This window comes from Leptosomus discolor, chromosome 11 (assembly GCF_034619465.1).
Source record: "Leptosomus discolor isolate bLepDis1 chromosome 11, bLepDis1.hap2, whole genome shotgun sequence".
Lineage (NCBI taxonomy): Eukaryota > Metazoa > Chordata > Aves > Leptosomiformes > Leptosomidae > Leptosomus > Leptosomus discolor.
In genome coordinates, this window is record NC_141401.1 from 23,930,510 (window position 1) to 23,951,486 (window position 20,977).

General features: G+C 37.8%; 1 protein-coding gene across 2 annotated transcripts in view; it reads left to right on the forward strand.

The window, feature by feature from the left end:
- Window positions 1-20,977, forward strand: part of ENTREP2 (endosomal transmembrane epsin interactor 2) — a 143,037-nt gene that overhangs the window by 91,733 nt on the left and 30,327 nt on the right. For both annotated transcript variants that reach the window (XM_086471728.1, XM_086471729.1), the window contains exon 4: window positions 9,395-9,526. In XM_086471728.1, coding sequence (XP_086327854.1) covers window positions 9,395-9,526 — 132 coding nt within the window. The remainder of the gene's footprint in view (window positions 1-9,394; window positions 9,527-20,977) is intronic.

A 20,977-nucleotide genomic window follows, 5' to 3' on the forward strand; every position in this document is an offset into this window, starting at 1 on the left:
GGAGGATGGGGCCAGGCTCTTTTCAGTGGAGCCCAGCAACAGGACAAGGGGCAATGGGCACAAACTGGAGCACAGGAGGTTCCACCTGAACATGAGGAACAACTTTACATTGAGGGTGACAGAGCCCTGGAACAGGCTGCCCAGAGAGGTGGTGGAGTCTCCTTCTCTGGAGATATTCAAAACCCACCTGGATGCGATCCTGCGCAACCTGCTGTAGGTGACCCTGCTTTAGCAGGGTGCTTGGACTAGATGATCTCCAAAGTTCTTTTCCAACCCCTGCCATTCTGTGATTCTGTGTACGATATGTGCTTTTTTTTTTAGTATAATCTGGCTGTTAGTAAACCGATCAAACTGTTTAAACTGTAGGATTCATTATGTGCACCCTAAGATACTGACTTGAATGATGAATAGACATCATCTCTAATGCCGACAGATGCCTTCACAAAGTGCTTGTGCACCTCTTTTATTCAGCCATTGTTTTCCTGCTTCGTTCTAGGTTTTTTTGTCCAGTAAAACCCTTCAGGCTTCCATTTGCATACAATATATTTAATAAAATTAAGTTAAAATAACATAAAATGTTTTGGCAAATATTTTGAAAAGCACAAATACAGAACAGGAGACCATTTGCGCGTGCTCTTTCACATGCCTTCACCTTGTATAGTTGGCTTTTAAGCCTGGGTTCTGCTTTCCTGTCACCCATACTGTTTCAGAGGGCTGTATCTCCACGGGTGAAGCTCCATCAGTTAGGTTATCTGGAAGAGCTTAGGTATTCTGTTAAGCTTTATACAGCGTTTGCAATTTCCAGGTGCAATTGGGGTAAAGGCTTTCACAGAACCAGATGGAGGGAGCCCGATAATCTGACTCAGTGGAAAACCAGCAGTGACCCAAAGAGAGGAAGGGAAGGTTTTCCCTATAAAATATTTGATCTGGAAAACTCTTGATAAAGTTCCTGGCTCTCATTTTGATGAGGAGTTGGAGTCGTACTGGAGAGCTGGAAAAATCAGCTGGTGGAACCTAGAGCTGTTACAAGAAGCGTGCTGTACTTTGGAGTGCTATGGGAAAACAGCTTTTTTGTTGTGGGGTTTGTTGGGTTTTTTCATGGAAAAAAAGAATTATCATAGGTATTTTTGTGGAAGATCTTTGAAGTGAGTGTTTACTAATTAGTGTTTACTAATTTGTTCTGAGATACTTGCTTTGATATTATGACTGTTTAGAAATTACTTTGAGGGACTGCGTTTATATTGAAACTTCCCACGAAGACTTCAAAAAATGTTTTCGTATCTGTGTGGAAGAAAGAATAAATAGTCTCTCAGAATGAATGCTTTCCTAACTATATGATGCCACTATGTAACTATATTATGTGACCTCTCTGCTGCAATTTTCAAACACAGTATTTTGACCTGGAGCATCATTATAATGAATATCTTGGGCTTATATCTAGACATCTTGCTCTGCTGGTTGATACATCATGTTCTGTATTCTTGAGCAATGCCATCTTGCCACGTCTCTCATGTAGGATGATGTCAAAGCTGTAAAGAAAAAAAAAAAAGGAATGAACACTGGAATTTTGGAAACATGAATTTACCGCTTCCTTGCAAAATTCCCTAGAATTTCTATGCTGTATGATATAAATTATTTCAGAACCAACACGTTCTTAACTACTTACTGGTTTTGACATTTAATTTACTATAGTAATAAATTAAAAAAGTGTGTGTGTATGTATGTATGTATATATGGCTGAGGGGAGCCATTTGTACTTGTGCGTGCAGCCTTTCACCTCTGACTCAGGAGGAACCAGTGTCATGACTGACACTGTTTTGACAGATATGCAGTGAGCTGTGTCCCAGATGGAGAAGCGTGTATGTAGCAAGAGCAGCACCATTGGTGCTGTTGCAGCTCAGTGCGTGCCTGGGTCTTGGCGCGTACGTATGTCTGCTTTTTCTGGTTCCTTTTAGGCAGCCAGCAGCAACAGGGCTACTCAGCAAAGCCTGCTGAGAAATCCCGAAGCCTACAATTCAGTTGTTTACTCAGACTACTGACAATTGTGATGATGTATGTGCATATTGGACTCTATGTTTACACTTTGACAGTATTTACCATTTAATAATAGCACCTAGCCGTATGTGAGCTCTGTTCTGGGACGTATGGTGATAATGTATCTGTGTTGGGATTCCTCACAGGCCTTTGCAGCAAGCAGAAAGACTCAGATTAATGAAAGGGAGCATTTTAATTTCTCCTAATACAAGATATAATAGAGGTGTAGGACAAAAGGAAGAGAATCAAGTTAATGAGATTCACAAAGTGTCGTTACAGGGACAGAAAGTTGAAATAAGCAAAGTTCTGCTTCATTAGCACATTCATAGACAAAGAAAACACTGGCTCCAGCCGGTGGTTAGAAGTTCACTACCAAGAAAAAGACCTAAGTCAACAGAAAGTAGTTTTAGTCTTAAATGTTCTCTTCAGTGTCCTCTCTTCTGGTTATGAACCCCATTCCTCTTGTCAGTTTTGGTCAGAATCACCACCTCTAACAGGAACACTGCTGCTGCAGAAGTAATCGGTGACTGAGCTGTGCAGTATTGAATTCTCAGATTATTGATGAAAATTAAAAGGAATAAATTAATCTTGGATAAAGTGAAATTTAGAAGGAAAAAAAAGCTTAGTCAGGAAGAATTGCTTTTCCTTTTCCTTCCCGCCCCCCCCCCCCCCCCCCCCCGCCTTCAGCTTTTTGAAAAAATCGTGTTTCAGTTGTTTGAGATGTTCTCCATGTGGTAATTTAATGTTGTTCCAAAATATCCTGGATTCAGTGATTTTTTCATGGGACCACATTTGATCTGAACTTTACAATAGCCTTGAGTTCTTCAACTGTATGTTTACCCCCCTTCTTTCCTCCTTTGCCTTGCCTTCTCTAGCCTTGTTCTAATCAACAGTGAGGGAAAGGCATGGTATCAAAGAAATGCTTTCAGTGGGCAGGCAGAGGGTTTGCAGGTGGAAGTAGACTTTGTCCTTGGGTAGGCCTTTTGAGATTAAGAGGTTTGGTGGGTGGGCGTGTAGGGACTTCCTGATGATGTGCTTTCCCCATTTTCTGCCCTTCTCTTGTGGCAGAATTCAAAGGAAACCTTTGCTTGTTTCTCCAGGTTAATGGAAGATTGTCACTTAAGCAAGAATCTTGTAAATAGCGTTTTGCATTTTGTCCGAAGGCAGTGTACTTGATGGTAAATTAAAAGGCAACAGTTATGTTTCCTTTGTACTTCCCTGAGCTTTTCATTCCTGCTATAGATGGAATGTGCAAATCTTCCTCTGGACTAGTGAAACGCTGAGCTGGCGAAAGAAGATAAAATGAGTATTCAAACTGCTAGTTTCAGTTTCCAGAGGATGATGAAATACTAGCTTTGTCCCACAGTGTGGTGTACTAGATGAGGGCAATTTAGTTTCATTGTGACTGCTTATCATGTCATAATTGTTTCAGAAAAATAGTTTCTTCTGCCCAGACCTTACTTTTTTGATTTTCCTACTCAAAATTACATTTCAGTCAGGCTGGGGACTTGCACATGAATACATTTTGTTGCTGTGTTGAAGTGCTCATACGTATGAAATTCTAGAGTTCTGTTCTTGTAGACCAACCACTTGGAGAGATCCACTGTACTGAACAATGCTGCTTTATGATTAAAGCACAGGATTAGACTCAGAATTTGGTAATGCGTTGTCTTGAAGTTTTTAAATTATTTTATTACTGTTTTTCAGTCAAAAAGGAAAAATAACCAATTTCTTAAAAGCTTGTATTTCGTGTTAGTTCCTTAGATGGCTTACTTTAGTGTTGTAGATCTGTGCAGTCCTGCACTATGCGTATCAGAGAGCTCTAAATCCTTTGACTGCCTTCTGGGATACAAATTTACTATACAGTGATGCAGCTCTAGAAGTCAAAATCCAGCTTTTGTTGACATGCAGTTTGAGATGTAGTTAACATCCCATGGAACTGTACCAGACAAAAATATACTAGTAAATTTCCAAGCTCACTACAGTACAAAAGTAAAATTCAAAGTAAATTCTCTCTTACGTTTAGGATTTCTGTCAAATTCATTCATATGGCTTTAAACGTGATAGTAGTATCTACTGTAGTGTGGAGTTTATATTCAGAAGCATTTCGCATGTAGAGTAGTTTGAAGAAAAAGAATGAGACACAAGGGTCTTATGTTGCTTTAAGCACTAGGGATTTATTGTAGATTCCATAATACGTATTTTTGTGTATGAAAAATGTGCTCACCATATGTTAGCATTTTGAATGTGTAGTTTGTGAATTTAGTATTTGTGCTCTTTATACTGCAGCTCAGCAACATACAACACTGAGGAACAAAAAAAATGCTTGTAGCTGTAATGGCTTGTTACGAAAATTGAATTGGAATTTTTTTCCCTGTGATTAGCTGTAGATCTCGCAGCCGAAACCTTAAGATACTGGTTTAAGTCAGTGAGAGTAGGATGTGTACAAAGTGGTTACACGTTCAAGCTGTTCATTAATGTGTGTATGAGAAACAACATTCCTGTCTTACAAATTTATTTTTCAAATAATTAATCTCTAAAAATTGTGCTTAACATACATGGTAGAGCAATTTGTATATTTTAATCTATATTCTATTACTGCACAAGATAGAATTTTGTTAGTGATGTTTGATTTTAGTCTTTTATTTGTCTTTACTGGGTGTACTTGTCTTATTGTAAGTTGCTTATTCATTTACAAGTAAGTGCTCTAGTTTTAATCAAATTTACAGCTGCTTATTATTCAGAAAAGTAGTGATAGTGTGTATCTCTGTGTAGATAGATGGCTTATAATTTATTTTTCAGTTGTCCGGCTGAAATTGGCCTGTGTTTATAGTAACATATAAAGGAAGACTCCTCATTCCCTGAATTGTGTTTAGCTGGAATAGACAAAGCAAGGAAAAGCAAAGCAAGTGCATGTTCACCTAGAGATAAATGGCATAGCCCAGTTCCAGAACTGAGGTTGCTTTGTATTCCATTTCGTGCTGTGCCTGTGTTCAGTTCTGTGCATATTGAAAAACAATTTTTAAAATTCCAGGAAAATATATGTACTTTCCTTTGTTGTTATTCACCTGTCAGGTTTTTTCTCTTGATGTTTCCCTACCACTCAACTGTATTCCTTTACTGGATCCTCCTGCTCTTTCTCTTTGCGTAGGCTGCTATAATCAACTAAAGATCCTTCCCATAAACATACCAGTGAGGCTTTCTTGCACTTCACTGCCTTGTTTTCAACTTTTGAACTCTTATATTTTGTTTTGAAATCTTGTCCTGCTGCTTTCATGTTCCCTGTAAAAAATCCTGAAAGATGATTTAGAAGAAAAAGTAAGATCTATTACTGCTTTTACTAGAAATTTTACATTTATAATAGGGAAAGGGTAGAATGCAAAGTAACACTGTTGCTTCATCCCTAACTTACCCTTTTTGGTGAGAATGTGTGTGCATTCAGCAGTAATTTCTTCTTTGTTGAGACACCTTTAATACCTAGACAGAATTTGGTGAATTGATAGACATGAAAAAAGTCTGGTTTGCACACATTTTTATTACTTTATTGTAATGTAGGGGGCTTTGTGTGTGTCTGTGTAGGTAGGTATTTTTAATAAATCTGAAGTTCTTTGTGTTCTTTGTTCATTGAGGATCCTTTACTTTTTTTGATCCTGTGCTATATAAAAGTCAGATTTTAATGGGGTTTATCACTTTTGAAGTAACAGTACTGCTTTTTGACAAGACAAAATAAAATACAATTTATGCATATAGGCAGCTCAGGCTGATGTTCGAAACTTTAAATATGGTTTGGATGAGGGTGTATTGTACAACTGTCATAAATATGAAAGTACACAAACTATACTGTCGTTACTGACTGTGCTTACTAGCATGAGTAAGAATCACAAAGTGGAACACAAATGTGTACAGGATGGTGGGGAGTATGTACAGGGGATGAAGTGAATGATGCTTTATTCTTGAGCTCTGCCAACCAAACAGAGATTTAAACACAGCAGAGAGGGGAGAAAGAACACAGTTTTGGAGGCACTGCTAATGTAATTGTGCCTGAGGCTGGCAAACACCAGCCTTGCGGCCTGAAGGAGTAATCCCAGTTCCTTCTCTCTGTACCGATGTCGCTCTGTTGTTTGTGCTACCGTCTGTATTTGTGAAGTCACACAGTGAATGGCATTTGAGGTCTGATCTGGACTAAAAATAAACCACTTGCACACATAAAATGAAGAGTTAGTTTTGTCACTGTGTAGGTCACAGGATAGCTGTATGAATTCTTGATCCTGTCTGCACAAGTGTGAGACGGCAGTAGGGCAGGGATGAGCACTCTGGAGCGTGAGGGCTCAAAACTGCTTTCAGCTGCTGTATTGTTGAAAGCATGAATGCAATGACATGCTCAGCCTTTTGTACTGCCCCTCATTACAAAAACGGAAGTTAGCAAAAAACATTTGAAGGAAAAAGGCACACAATAGGGCAAATTGTTTAAAGCTCACCAAAAACATATGCCTAAGATTAGAGTTTTGTTTTGCAATCTGGCTGCAAGTCTTAGGTGGTTTTGAATATGCTGTGATTTCTAAGATGTCCCTATGTTTTGCAGGGTCTTTCATGTAAACAATTATCTTTTAACTATTTTTAAGAATAAAAAAGGGACAGTTACTGGGCAGTACAAAGTTATGGAACATCTTTCAGAATTAATCCAGAAGCTCTTAGAGACTGGGAATCTTGACCAAGAAAGTGTTTCTCTTTTCAGCCTGATTTCTGTGACACTTATTCATTACATGAGATAAAAGTAGACTTGGGGTCTGTATTTCATATTAGAAATGTCAAATAAATCCCATCATGAGTCAGTGACTGTCCTTCATTGAACAGGGGCAGCATGAGTTGGAGAATAAATGATCTTGCAGTAGATAGCTTTGTCTGAAGTCCATTTTCCTCATTATAAAAACTTTTTGGCAGCCAAAGACCATGTTGATTTGCTGTATGCCTCCTGCTAGTATAGCAGGTGTGCTATAGCATTCTGGCCACTGAATTTGACACAACTTTAAATTAAAAATGTAAGTTTCAGACTTCTTCTGTAGCTTTTATCTAACAGTTGACACCATTTCCAGAGAGGTTCAGGAGCAAGACCTCCCCAGTGGCATTTAGTGCTTTGTATTTTCTGTTCATTTGAAGAACTGAGGTTATCTGATCATAAACCACGTAGTTAGGTTTTGCTCAGATCTTTTGCTTTTAAAGACAGAGTATTAAAAGATTACAGAATTGAAAAAACAGTCTGAAATTCTTAAAACAGCTTTGTGAATTTAATTGTATGCTAATTAGAAACAAACAACACGACTTTATAATATAAAGGTGCTCAAACTGTGTTTTTTTTCATTATTTCTGTTAGGGTGTCTATGGCTTAGGGTATGGCCAGTCTCAGAGAATTGCCATAGGCGATTATTTCCAGTGCTGCCTTTGAGTATATGGGAAATGGTGTCATTTACATATCCAGATTTTTTTAAAGCCTTTTACAAATTGTACTGGCTGGAGGGCAATCTGGAGCCTTAGGAATTGAAGCCCACTGAGACAGCATCCTGCCCTGAGCATGCCTTCGTCACTGTATATGGCAAGCATTCATTCGTCTGCATCTCATCTGGTAAAGTTTATTATGGTTTGTGGGTTTTTTTGACAGACTCTTATTTCTCCTCTTCCAACTGCTCTTCTGGTCACCATCGTGTAAGCAGAGAGTACTAAATAAGCCTGATGGGGCTGACACTAAAAAATACATATATTTAAATATGTCGCTATTAAGATTATATGAACAATTTAAACATTCTTCAAGGCCTTAAGCAGTAAGAAAATATTCTGTTGAAATGATTCTATGTATATGGCTGTGCAAGGTAATTCTACAAGGACCTATGTATATGGCTGTGCGAGGTAATTCTACATGGAACGTTACTATCTATCTGTGTTCAGGGAATTGGCAACATTTTGGGGAGATTTCTAATTAAAAATAATAAATGCATATTTGCATCAGGAAATCTTTTGCAGATTTGTGTCTGGATTTTTTTTTTTTTTTAAATGTAAAAGACTTAGTAATGTGGTGATTCAGATCTCTCTCTACCCAGCCAGTGTGGTTTCATGTTTACTTAGAGGAATACAGGACTGATTGAGTGTGCCTTAATGGTACATTGAATCTGTTATTCTTTACATGGAAAGCCGTGGAAGTTTCTTACTTGGAAATGGAATGTCATTCTTACTACTGATTATCGGTGTATAGAAGCTTGGGATCTGGTATTTTTAAACTTGTATTTCAAGAAACTCCCATGAGATGCTAATTACTTTTCTCAATACTAACTCAGATTGAATTGCAACTAGTGCCCTGGAGAAGGTATTGTATCCTATTGTTATCCCTTTAAATAACGTACAAAAATGGAAATGGAGAAACCATAGGAATACCCAGTTGAGAAAATCTAGAGCAATGACAATTCATATTAACAGACTAGGTAAAGACATGTATGGAGCTAAATTTTTGCTTAAAAAAGTCTTTGGTGGAAGGAAACAGAAAAACATTGCTATGGTTTTTAGTTTTAGGGAGTTTTATGTTTCGTTTTGGGTTTGTTTGTGTGGTTTTTTTTTTGTTTTTTGTTTGTTTTTTTTTTTTTAATGAAGTCAGAATCAGTAGAATGAATATTTTAATTGAGCTGAGTGGGGTTATTTTAGAATCACTCATAGATATCTAAACTTTAATTTACCTTTTGAGAATGATCTGGGTTCAGTATCCTTAGCAAGGCATGCTTTAATGCGAGTCTTTGAAGAATAGAATGCATAATACTTTTGAAAATGTAAAACATTGAATGCTTATTATATTCAAGACAAACTGAACATAGGAAAATAGAGAGCAAGTGTTTTGCAAAGTAAAAATATGTATGAGATGACATGTACGTCTTACTGTACTACTTCATGCTGTGTTCTGTTTTCTGAAGTACGTCATGGTTTATTTTTGTAACCATTTTTCCATGTATGCGTTAAATATGCTACATTTGTGATCATGACTGCTTCATGTAGTTTCTGACTTTTTAAATCATTTTTTGTCTTTCCCCATTGGATATGATTTGATGTTCATACAGTTCAGTTACTCTGTTTCATCTGCCCCTGGAAAGCAAATTTTTTTCAAAAAGAGGCACAAAAGTTAACACACTTCTTTGGTATTGTATCCTCTTTCTGTATTTTACCTGCTTTTATAGCCTATTAGCCAATGGAAGACATTCTGCATAGAGAATTTAATTTTGCATTTAGTGGTCATTACTGTCACAATAGGCATAAATGTAATTTTGGGAAGTGTATTTCTGTTGATTTATACTTTCTCTCATCTTTTATTTTTTTTTCTCCACAGATTAAATTCGACAGTGATGGTGTCTGTGTTTGCTGTGAAATGCAGCATCAAACATCAGGCTGCAGTAACTTGGGAGAAACACTGAAACTGAACCCTCTGCAGGAGTGTAATGTTGTGAGGCTGACCCTAAAGGTACATTATGAGAAGAATTAACAGTTATTTTCAGTTTTAAGTAGCGTGTACTTAGCAAGAGAGAAATGTGTGATTAAAGGAGGACTAGCTGGTGTTCGTACAGTCTTACGTGCAAAAAAAATTACCCTCATCTGACAGAATTCAGTGCCTCTATGCATGAAAATGGATTGATGTTACACAATTTCTGTGTTTGTACAGGTAACTTTTTTTTTTTTAAGAGGTTATTTAAGAAACAGAATTTACAATTGCTTATGACTGGAAGGTATATGCTAGAAGGTGTGAGAACAGGTATCTTTCATGTTGCTGTTCAAGAAAGCTAGAATAAAAGGTGGTGGTTGGTCTTGTTTAGTAATGTTATGGTAGACTCCAAAGAAACACGAAGTATTGGCAGAATGATGAAATATTTAATGATGTACTGCCGACACAAATTATTAGCAGTATTTTGGATGGAAGTTACTTTGGGAGAGAATAGTAAGTGTCCTCTCGGGATGATGCTGAAACATGCTTATAGACTGCTCTGCAATAGTCTAAGAAGTTTAAATCCTGTAGCATTTTGTGTTACAGCTACCCAGACAAAAAATTGAGAGCAAATGTTAAGAATATTGTAAGAGTGGGTTATATTCCAGTGTAATTGCCCACCTCATTGCTTCACTTCATTGTCACCAAACTAGCAAGGCATGGTGTTACATTGGTTTGGAAAACAGTAAGGAATCAGTGACAGAATTGGTTAGAGAAAAGAACCCTAACCTGAGAGACAGGTATCGATTCATTTTAGGTTTAATTTAATGATCAACAGAACTAACTTTGCATCTGTGCCTCTCAGTTTCGAGGTATATATTTTAATACAGTTAATAGAATAAAATGGAGTAAAGTCAATGTGATAAGGATCTTAGGGATTTTGACTATAGTGTGAGGCCTGAAAATGCTGAGTTATAATGACACTTGAAGCTATATTTTAAAGTTCAGAACAAGTAAAAATCTTGCAAAGGGTATGTAATAAATACCTAAATGTTCTTCAGCTTTGTTAAGAAAAAGAGAAAAAGAAAAATAACTACTAAGTAAGAAGGATCAGACAGAAATTAAAGCAGTTTGATATGGCCCCAAAATTAAGAGGTCTGCCTCAGGTTTTAGTGAGGGTGATAAAGGAGACTATGGGAGCAAAAACCTACTGGGTAGCAGAAATTCAGTAAATGGAAAAGAAGCGTAACTTGACATTGCTAGTCAAAACGAATAATAAACTGCTACTTGGAATGCTAAATTCAGGGCTGTATTCAAGGGGTGCAGTTTCAGTGAACTATGTTGTGAGAAGGTAATGCAGGAAAACAACTTCTCAGAAAGACGTTCTTCAAAGTATGACATGCAAAACCGTGAACCTGTCGTACAGAAAAAGCTGACTTGCTGATTCCATAAAAATAAAGATTGAGGGAGCATATGGCTGCTTGCTGTAAATATGTCAGTAGAGTAAACTTTAATGAGAGAGAAAAGAGCTGTTTATCTTTGAGGGCATTGTCAGTGTATGAAGTGAGTAGAAGTGCCATATGCTGGAAATCAAGGTAAGGTTTCTAACCAATACAGCAATCAGAATAAAAGCACGAAATATATTTTCTTTTAAAATATAACTTAGTCATTTACAAAAGGAATTGATGACATATCTGCTTGCACTAGCAGAGGACTGATTTAAACACAGGAGTTCCTATGAGTTTAGTCTGAGTGCAGCTTGAATTAAATCTGTTCAGAATTTTTCATTTAAGGGAAAGTAGTTTGGAAAATTATTTTTTCAGAAAGTTTCTTAAATCTTTTTCAGTTTTAATTCTACATTTGCTTTCTCTTTGGCTTTGAGAGCTCTGTATTCCTGTCTGTAAATTTAAGAACAGCATCCTACTAATCCCATAAGAAAAAAAGATTACAGCTTATTAGGTAAACAACTGACAGTGATAAGACTCACCTTCTTTAATTGTGATTAACAACTACAATCTGATTTTACGAGAACAGATGTTTTAGTACCACAAGTTCAGTTGTGCTCATTGTTTAGGGAGCCAGTGTAGAGTACCAGAGTTAAGATTATACACCTTTATGTATATAACATTATGTAGGTTTCACGCTCCTCCTCTTTATTGAGGATAGAGTAAAAATCTCATGTTTCCACTAAGTCCTCTTTGGTGGTAGCAGCTGTGGGAGCTGTATTGTGAACAGAACAACTGCGCACATACTGCCTTTCTGATCTTGTTCCAGATCAGTCAAATAGGGCAAGGGAACATAACAGTGGCTACCAGTCTTGTGTGTGCTAGATTGTGCTGGGATCATGCCTTGCATGATATTGAGTAGGGTTTTTTAGAGTTGCTTTGAGAAATTTCTAAAAAAAATTTTTTTAATTGTTTTTGTTGTCTCTGTTCTGAATCATCTCTTTATGCTGCTTTGTAAATTAATGTCTCTTTCTTCCTTTCAAGCACTGAATGAACTACCCAACCATTCTAATGGGGACACAGGAATTACCACTCCAGTATCTATGATCACACATATGTACATATATAGATATGGTATTGATTGCAAAAGCTGACTGAATATGTGATCTGTGAGATGAGTGCTATTTCCTGTGATTATCTGAATAGTGAAATTTCAGCACAAAATTATATGGTACGGTGAAATGGACAAAAATACTCTGCCATTTACAGACCCGTCAGCCGCACCTCCATCCCTGGAAAGGTGATGGCACAACTTATCCTTGGCGCTATCTCTAGTCTTATCAAGGATAAGAGGGTTGTTTTGAGCAGTCAGCATGGCTTCACCAAGGGGAAGTAGTCTTTGACCAGCCTGATGGCCTTTTATAACCAGGTGGATAGATGATAGTAGTGCAGTGGCTGTGGTTTATCTTGATTTCAGTAAAGCATTTGACACCGTCTCCCACAGCATCCTCGCAGCTAAACTGGGAAAGTGTGGTCTAGATGATTGGGTAGTGAGGTGGGTTGTGAATTGGTTGAAGGAAAGAAGTCAGAGATTTGTGGTCAATGGGAATGAGTCTAGTTGGAGGCCTGTATCTAGTGGAGTCCCTCAGGGGTCGGTACTGGGACTAGTACTATTCAATATGTTCATCAGTGACCTGGGCGAGGGAACAGAGTGCAACTGTCAGCAAGTTTGCTGCTGGTACAAAACTGGGAGGAGTGGCTGACACCCCAGCAGGCTGTGCTGCCATTCAGCGAGACCTTGACAGGCTGGAGAGCTGGGTGGGGAGAAATTTAATGAACTACAACAGGGGCAAGTGTTGAGTCTTGCATCTGGGAAAGAACCACCCCATGTCCCAGTCTAGGCTGGGGACTGGGCTGTTAGAGAGTAGCGTAGGGGAAAGGGACCTGGGGGTCCTGGTGGACAGCAGGTGACCATGAGCCAGCAACGTGCCCTTGTGGCCAAGAAGGCCAGTGGCATCCTGAGGTATATTAGAAGGGGTGTGATCGGTAGATCAAGAGAGATTCTCCTCCCCCTCTCCTCTGCCCTGGTGAGACCCCATCTGGAATAGTGTCTCCAGTTCTGGGCCCCTCAGTTCAAGAAGGACGGGGAACTGTGGGAAAGAGTCCAGCACAGAGCCACAAAGGTGATTGAGGGGGTGGAACATGTCCCTTATGATGAAAGGCTGAGGGAGCTGGGTCTCTTTAGCTTGGAGAAGAGGAGACTGAGGGGTGACCTCGTGAATGTTTATAAATACGTAAAGGGCAAGTATCAGGAAGATGAAGCCGGGCTCTTCTCAGTTATGGCTAGTGACAGGACAAGGGGCAAGGGGTACAAACTGGACCACAGGAGGTTCCACATTAACATAAGGAAAAACGTTTTCCCTGTGAGGGTGACAGAGCCCTGGAACAGGCTGCCCAGAGAGGTGGTGGAGTCTCCTTCTCTGGAGACATTAAAAACCCGCCTGGATGCGTTCCTGTGTGACCGGCTCTGGGTGGTCCTGCTCTGGCAGGGGAGTTGGACTAGATGATCTTTCGTGGTCCCTTCCAACCCCTGACATTCTGTGTTTCTGTGATTTCACTGTTGTGAGGGTTGGGGACTCAACCCATTTCAAGGACAATGAATTGGTGTTTATTTAGGAGATACTAGACTTGCTGTCTTGTCTGCACACCTCCAGTAAAAATAACACAGTTGCATGGTGTGACAAACTGCTATTAAGATAGATCAGACTTGGGTGCCTGCCTATCTGCCCTGTTTTACAATGGAGGGATTTTTTCATTACTGGTTTTCCGTAGTAGTTGCATTTTCCACTCAGTTTCCTGCATTAATAGCTCCTAAACTGCCCCTGAAAATAAGGTTCCCTGCTTTCCTCTGGATACACGAGGTCAATGTTCTGTGCTACTAAAGAATGTCAGTGTCTTGCTGTCTTGATTTTAACAATAACCACACTTATAGAACAACTCTATCTTCTGTTAGGAAGTTACTTGACTTAATTCAAGCCAAATGAAAGTGAAAGTAAATCTTGCCTATTTACGAAAGTAAAAAGAGTTAGAAGTTAGATGTGCAGAAATGAGATGATGAACTTAAGGTGCAATTTCACTAGCATCAACTTAATCTGCTTTTCCACAGAGCTGCTACCAGTTCTGTATCTGGCTGTTTCCTGCTACTGAGTTTGTTGGTTTGGATTTAGCAGTCATGTCATCACAGAATGAATCTGTTCCATGAACTGATCTGGTCCAAAACCTCACAGCATCTGCAGTAGGCTTTTAGTGAAACTGTCTCATCTGGCACTGAGATCTACATTTTCTTATGTCACACAGATCTGCCTTGGAGTCCCAAGTCTTCACCTGCTAGGTAGAGTGCAGTGAAGTGCTGTAGCCAAGGTGCCAAAGTGAGCACCTACTTGCCTGTTCCTTCAGAGTAATTTCTTTCAATAGTTAAGTTCACTTTTAGGTTGAATTCAGCTGGTATGAAACTAGGCTTGGTGTTAGCCACTTTATATGCTGAACTTCATATCCCATACAAACAATATCAGTAAATCAAGCAGAATACTCAAAAGAAACATGTTTGCAAGGCTAAGTATGTACCTCACTATCCACTCTTGCCAATTCACTGTTAGGTCCAGTGGCACGAATGTAAATGATAATAGATTCAGGCAAACTCTGTTTTAAGGAGATTTTGTGTTTGTAGCCAAAGATTTATGATGGTTTTACAAATGTAGGAGGGGATGCTGTTATTTCTTATTATTTCAAAGGAAATTTGCCTCAGAACATTCCTTTTAATATTTAATGATTTTTTGAAAATTAATTTTTATGGGATGGAATATTAGAAATCGTTTGTCCTCTGCTACTTACATCTTACACAGACTTACTTTTCTCTTAGGAACTTAATTGAAGAGGAAAAGATAACATTATTCTTACAGTAGAAAGATAACTTTTTTACTTACAGTAAAATTCCTGAAAGAAAAATACAAGCTGAAGCATGAACCTATGGCAAAATGTTTTATTTTATTGTTATATAGACTGCCTTACCTTACACTTAATGGAATCTTACAGAACTTGGTGTTCTAGAATCTTCATCTCAAACATATGAAAACTCTTGGGTAAAATATAAAAGGCTTATTATTTAAATATCTGAAAAATAGTCACTTGAGATAAATTGTTTGCCAGAACCAACAGATCTTGTGCAAATAACACTTTGTAACATGGTCTTATCTTGTGCTTAGAAGCAGTTGAGTGTTTTTTTTCCCTTTCTGAGAAAGACTTCAGTTGAGCTCATTTCACTCTTACCTTCTGTCCAAACAAGAGAAGAGTGATTCTAATGCATAAAGTAGAAGTTTATGGCCAAAGATGCCAGGGTTTGTAGAATACTAAGCAAACTGTGAAACAGGACAGGAGCACAAACCCGTTACAAGTAGGCTTGAGTTAACTAACAAACTGAAGCTCAACTGGACAGGTTCCTAGAGGCTCACAAATTGATGAAGGTTTATAAGCACTGCATTACATAAACCAGCCAGCCAGTTTATCAAGGTGTTATCAGAAGTGTATTACTTTGACTGGCTTTCAGTTATCGGATATTGCTGTGCAAGCTGGCTTTTATTCAGGTAAAACTAGAAAAAAAATTAGAAGGGTAGTTCTTTTTTAATACATACATACACACGTATGTACGTAAACAAACACACACGGACCTAGCTATAAAATCATACCATCTCTGGATTACGTCGCTGATTATACTTCAGGCAACATGCTGAGTCTTTTTCGAGATGACACCAGGACGAGTGAAATGCCTTTTTTAACAGTGCTACCTCTGAATCAGCATAAAATTCTGACAAAGTAGTCTGAACCGAATGTGTTGGTTTGTAGATGAAATTTTAAGGAACTGAGTTTTTCTCGTAATGTTAATCAAAGTATGATGACTGAATTTTCCTGACGGCTTTCATCTGTGAAAATTATTCCTTCCTTCTAAACTCAGAATGTCCTGAACTTACTAAAGGCATGCATGCAACAAAACTTATCTTTTTGAGATTGTGTTTTGAATGGATGAAGTTAGGTATTAAGAAGATTGAATTATTTTGTCATGTCTTATTACTGTCTGATGTTTGCATATAAGAGAAGAATGTTATGCTGATTTGGTTTAGTAATGATCCAGTAGAGTATTTTTAATTCCTTCAACAGCTTACACAGCCCAGAATACCTGCAGTCATGTATGCTAATTTATGAATTTGCTATTTAAATAATTGCTTCCTACTTTACTTGAAGTGCTTCTGTAGAATGGCTTTGTGACTACACAGGTTAGGGGAAAAGCTGATTCCCTCCCCCTCTATTTTCAGCATAAATATTTGGTTGGAGCTGCTCAAATTAAATTGCAATATAAATAGTAAATCTTTTTCAGGTTACTGATTCCATTCATTAGTTTGTAAGCTCGCCATCTTTGCTAGAGATTTATGTAACTTGGGGTTCTTGCAGTCTTCTGTGAATCTTTCCTTTCCTCTCCATTGAATCCAAATTTATTGTTACTGAGTTTCCTGATGACCAAGCCTGTCCATGTGTTTATTTTTTTCTATTCAGAAAAACATACTTTCACTTGCAAAACAGAGGGGGATGACTACTCCTTACATGTTCTTTAGAGTTTTGAGAACAGACTTTCCTCAGGTTCACTGAATGACCAAATGCAGTATGTTTTGCTGACTGACTTAACCTAAAAGACTTAATAATCTACTTAAAACTGGATAAAGTGCAGTGTAGAATAAGTAACTTCCTATCAGATTTTTAAATGCTGGAGTTGTTTCATGTTCCTGAACAGATAATCATATTCTCCTGAAATATGGAAATATTCTCCATACGCAGAGTGTATTTGCCATACTAGATACCATCAAAAGTAGAGCAGTTCAGTGTGGGCTGAATAGTTGAGCTACAAGTATTCAAAAGTTCTAAGTAACAGTTGTATAACACATAGTCTGCTCATACTTTTCCTTCCTGGTGAATGTTTTTGTTCCTAGCTTAGGCAATGGGTGAGTATGGTGGTGAAGTTCACTCATGGCTGAAAAGCTGCCTGCTTGAGTGACTGGAATCTGTTTATTACATACTTGTCCAATTAATTTATGGAACCTTAAGTCTTTCAGGAGACTCTTAACATATCTCCAGTACTAAATTTAATGTGGACACCTGAGTTGATGAGAGGTATGTAAACTCATATCCAAGCAGAGAAGACCTTCTTGAGTTTATTTTTCTTAAGTATCAGCTGTGCACTGCTTCCTTAAAAATAAATATTTTAGACCCATGTAAAATAGTGTGCTGTATTGTACTTTCATACCTTAAATATATTTTATGAAGCACTGGCCATTTCTCCACTTACAGCTCAATGTGCATTTGAGACCCGTATGGTTCAGAATTGATTCTTTATAAGCAAAACCAGTCTTCGTAGTATTAGAGAAGCTGTTTTGTTTTTTCTAGTGTTTTTCAGACATATCCAGTTAAAACAACTGAAGTTATAATCTGAGTTAAAAGGGTTGTTGTCTTTGAATTCAGGAATGAAGGACGTACGCACACACTAATTTCATGGGTGAAAAAGCTTTGCTGCTCATTATCTCTTTTCAGGTTACAGTAGTATAAGAAATGAAGCACCGTAATTGAAGTCAATCAAAGAGAAAAGAAATCATCTTCACAGAATTGCAGAAGTGAAGCTGGTTTTAGCCCTTTATCAGCAGGGATGTTTAGATCAGTGTGTTCAGGGCTAGTGATTAAAGAATGCTCTTTTTACACATCATCAAGCTTATTTTACTCCTTTTATTGTGTATTGACTAAGCTTTCAAATGTGCAAGGGACTTAAGAGCCTCAAAGACAATGAACCTTTTATTTCCACAGGAAAACAATCTGTTGAGACAGCAAAATGTAAGTGTGTTGTAAAGAGAGTTGCCAGTTCAATATTGTTGCACAGCTTAGAACTCTTAAGAAGTACTGGCTCTGTGCTGTGTAACTTTTTTTTTTTTTGGTAAAACAAACATAAGTAGCATATTTCACAAAAAAAAAAAAAAATTCAGTGTGAATAAATGTGGAGACAGAGAAGTAAGTGGGGACAAGAAGCATTGGTCTGTACTTTGTTTCCTTCTAGAGCAAAATAGGTTTAAATACAGTTTCTCAATTCTGTGTAAGTAGCACAGCGGATAATTTTCTATATAATATTTGACAGAAAGAATGAGTATTTAGTGATAATAGTGCTTCATCTCCGTGGTAAATGTCTGTATTGAATGTTAAATTCCCTGGTTTGATGTTCATGCATGTAACTTAATTGACAGTACAGTTCATTGCCGTGATATGAAGAGGCAAGGGAGTGATTAAATATTTACCAAAGTCCGCGTTTGAATTGAGAGTTGAAGATGTCCGGAGATTCTTGGGTTATTTTGGCTTATTTGATTTTTAATCTGTATTTAGTGGGTATGTAAAAGGAATTAGGGAGCTCCTGCAATAGTTTGGTAAAAGGAGATGGATTAAGCAAGGCCATCAGTGTTTCTTCCCAAATAACAATTATCCTGAAGCATGTAATTTTATTTGGTTTTATGCTAAAGTCCTTTGGTGTGATCATTATAACTTGGCTTTGTTTTTAGCCCTTACAAAACAGTAGTTTGTGGTAGGAGGTTACATATCGACAGGAAGTTTCAGATAAACTTTCTGGTTTTTGACTTGGTGCTTTATGCATTTGATGAATAAAGTATGCACGAACAAGATGAAACACTCATATTCCAAAGTTTTAATGTGTCTTACTGCTTTTTCATAGCTATGTGTTTGGAAATACTGTATATATGGCAGCAAAGTTCTTCAGGAATTCGCCTTATTTCGTATGCAGGCTGCTGTCAGTCATGTAGTACTTCCAGACCTAAAATTACGTTCAGTTTTTGCCGTTAATGTTGAATGCATGTGTTATTACATGTATTGCATCTGAATTCCAGCTGTTGACTAATACGGCTTTTCTACAGTTGGTTCTGGAAGGCAACCGATAGTAGAGAGAAATTCAGTTTTAACTTTGTCTTCTGAGATGAAGGAACTCTATGCATATGGCTCACCATTCGAGCAGATTGGTACTATTCCTCTTTTGCTTTGTATTTGCTGTGATAGGAGGTACAAATTACATTTTGAAGGGCAAAATTTCAGAAGAGTGAATACACTTTGGTTATAAAGGACCCAGTTCTGCCACCTCTCCCATGACTAATAGGGGACTCATGCCATTGACATTTTTCATTTTAGAATCTATCTCATTCCAGAGATTTTCTTTGCTTCTGTCAGGTAATTGCATGTGTAACAGCTGTTCTAAATTGCTTTGTTAAATGATTGTTTCTACAGTTGAGTTATTGAAGTAATAAATCACCATTTTTTTCCTTATTCCAGTTTAATACCATCTGACTGCCTTATCACCCAGCAGTTTGATAGAAAACAAAGAAAATTAGTTTTCAGGAAAATTAATTTCTCAGTATATTACTGTATGGGTTTTTTCATATGATGTTCTCGCTGAATGGCAATTTGGTTTAGGGGTGTACTTGGTAGAGTAGGGTTAATGGTTTGCCTCGATGATCTCAAAGGTCTTTTCCAACCTGAATAATTTTATGATTGTATGAATTATATCCTAAAATTACGTTTTTTTTTTAATTAAAAGAAAAAAAATAAAAATTCAGATTAAAAAAAATACTCAGGTTTTGTAATACAGCTCCTATATTTACTGTGTTCCTTTAGGTTTTGGGGCATACTCTCAGATTTAGAGAACACGCATTTTCAGAAAAGTGGTGCACTTAAATGTTCGTTGTGTCTTCTCAAGACTCTGCAAGAGAAAAGGATGCCGTGTAGTAGTGCTGAGTGTGATTTGCTTTTATTTCATTTTTCCTAATTAATCTTAAATATTACTTGCTGGTAGTCTTCATTTTGATAAAATTTGAGAGACAATCACTTTTACCAGTGTCTTTTCCCTTGTCTTCAGTCACTCACCAATCCCTGCCAGTTACTTACCTCAGCAGTCACTCACAAACTGGTGGTGGAGAGGGACATAGGAAAGATGTAGACACGTGGGAACAGAGTTTCCTGGGTTGAGTATGCTAACGGTGGTTAAAGGGAAGGAGAAGGCTCAGCGACCTAAGGCACCGAGGTTTAATAACTGTTTTTCATGTCGTCTGAGCTCACTGGCATGAAAGTGGTGAGTATTCTTGGTTGTTTGGGAATACAATTGGGGTTTTGAAGAGGATGGCAGGTACCCTCTTTTCACAAGGAATTTTGTATGTAGAAGGCTATGAAATAAACAAGGTATCTATATATTTTCTGTGGGAGAGGAGCTTTATTTAGACAATCTTCCTATGCTTTGTCAAACTTCAGCTCCTTTGTGGAGGCAGGCTTGTCAGAGGGAGGCAGTTCCTTTCTGCGCCATCCCTAGCACAGCCGGGAGCTGCTACAACTACAGTTGGTAGAAACTAAAACGTAGAATGGAAATACTGAAATACAATGCTCAGATAATAATATTGATAACTTTCACAATCATGTAGTCAGCAAAGTATTCTGTAAATTACACTTATTTGCAAAGATTACAGCTTGGGCAGCTTACTTTCATCAGCTAAAGTCTAAAAGCTTTAATTCCGTTAAAGAGAGGTAAAGATGTGTTGAATGATCGGATGGCGTGTTGGATGTCCAAAAAAGGCACCGGGGATCCCTTTACAGGGCCATGGTTAAGGGTTTTACAAGAATGGCACTGCCAATCATTAAGCTGTCGTTTTGCTTGAGGGAGACTGTTACTGCATGATTGGATTTGGCTAACTGTTGTCAGTGCTCGATAGAAGACAGCAATGCAAACCATGACTTCTGTCTGCTTAGATGTCAGCTTTGCTGGCTTGTTACATTTTTGGCTGAAGATGTCTGCTCTTTATTGAACTTTACATAATACATAAAAATTCTGTATCACTGCATTTGAAACATTCTAGTTGTATCTTCACCTTCAAAAAGATTGCAGTGGGAACAGTACTCTAACTGTTGTATGCTT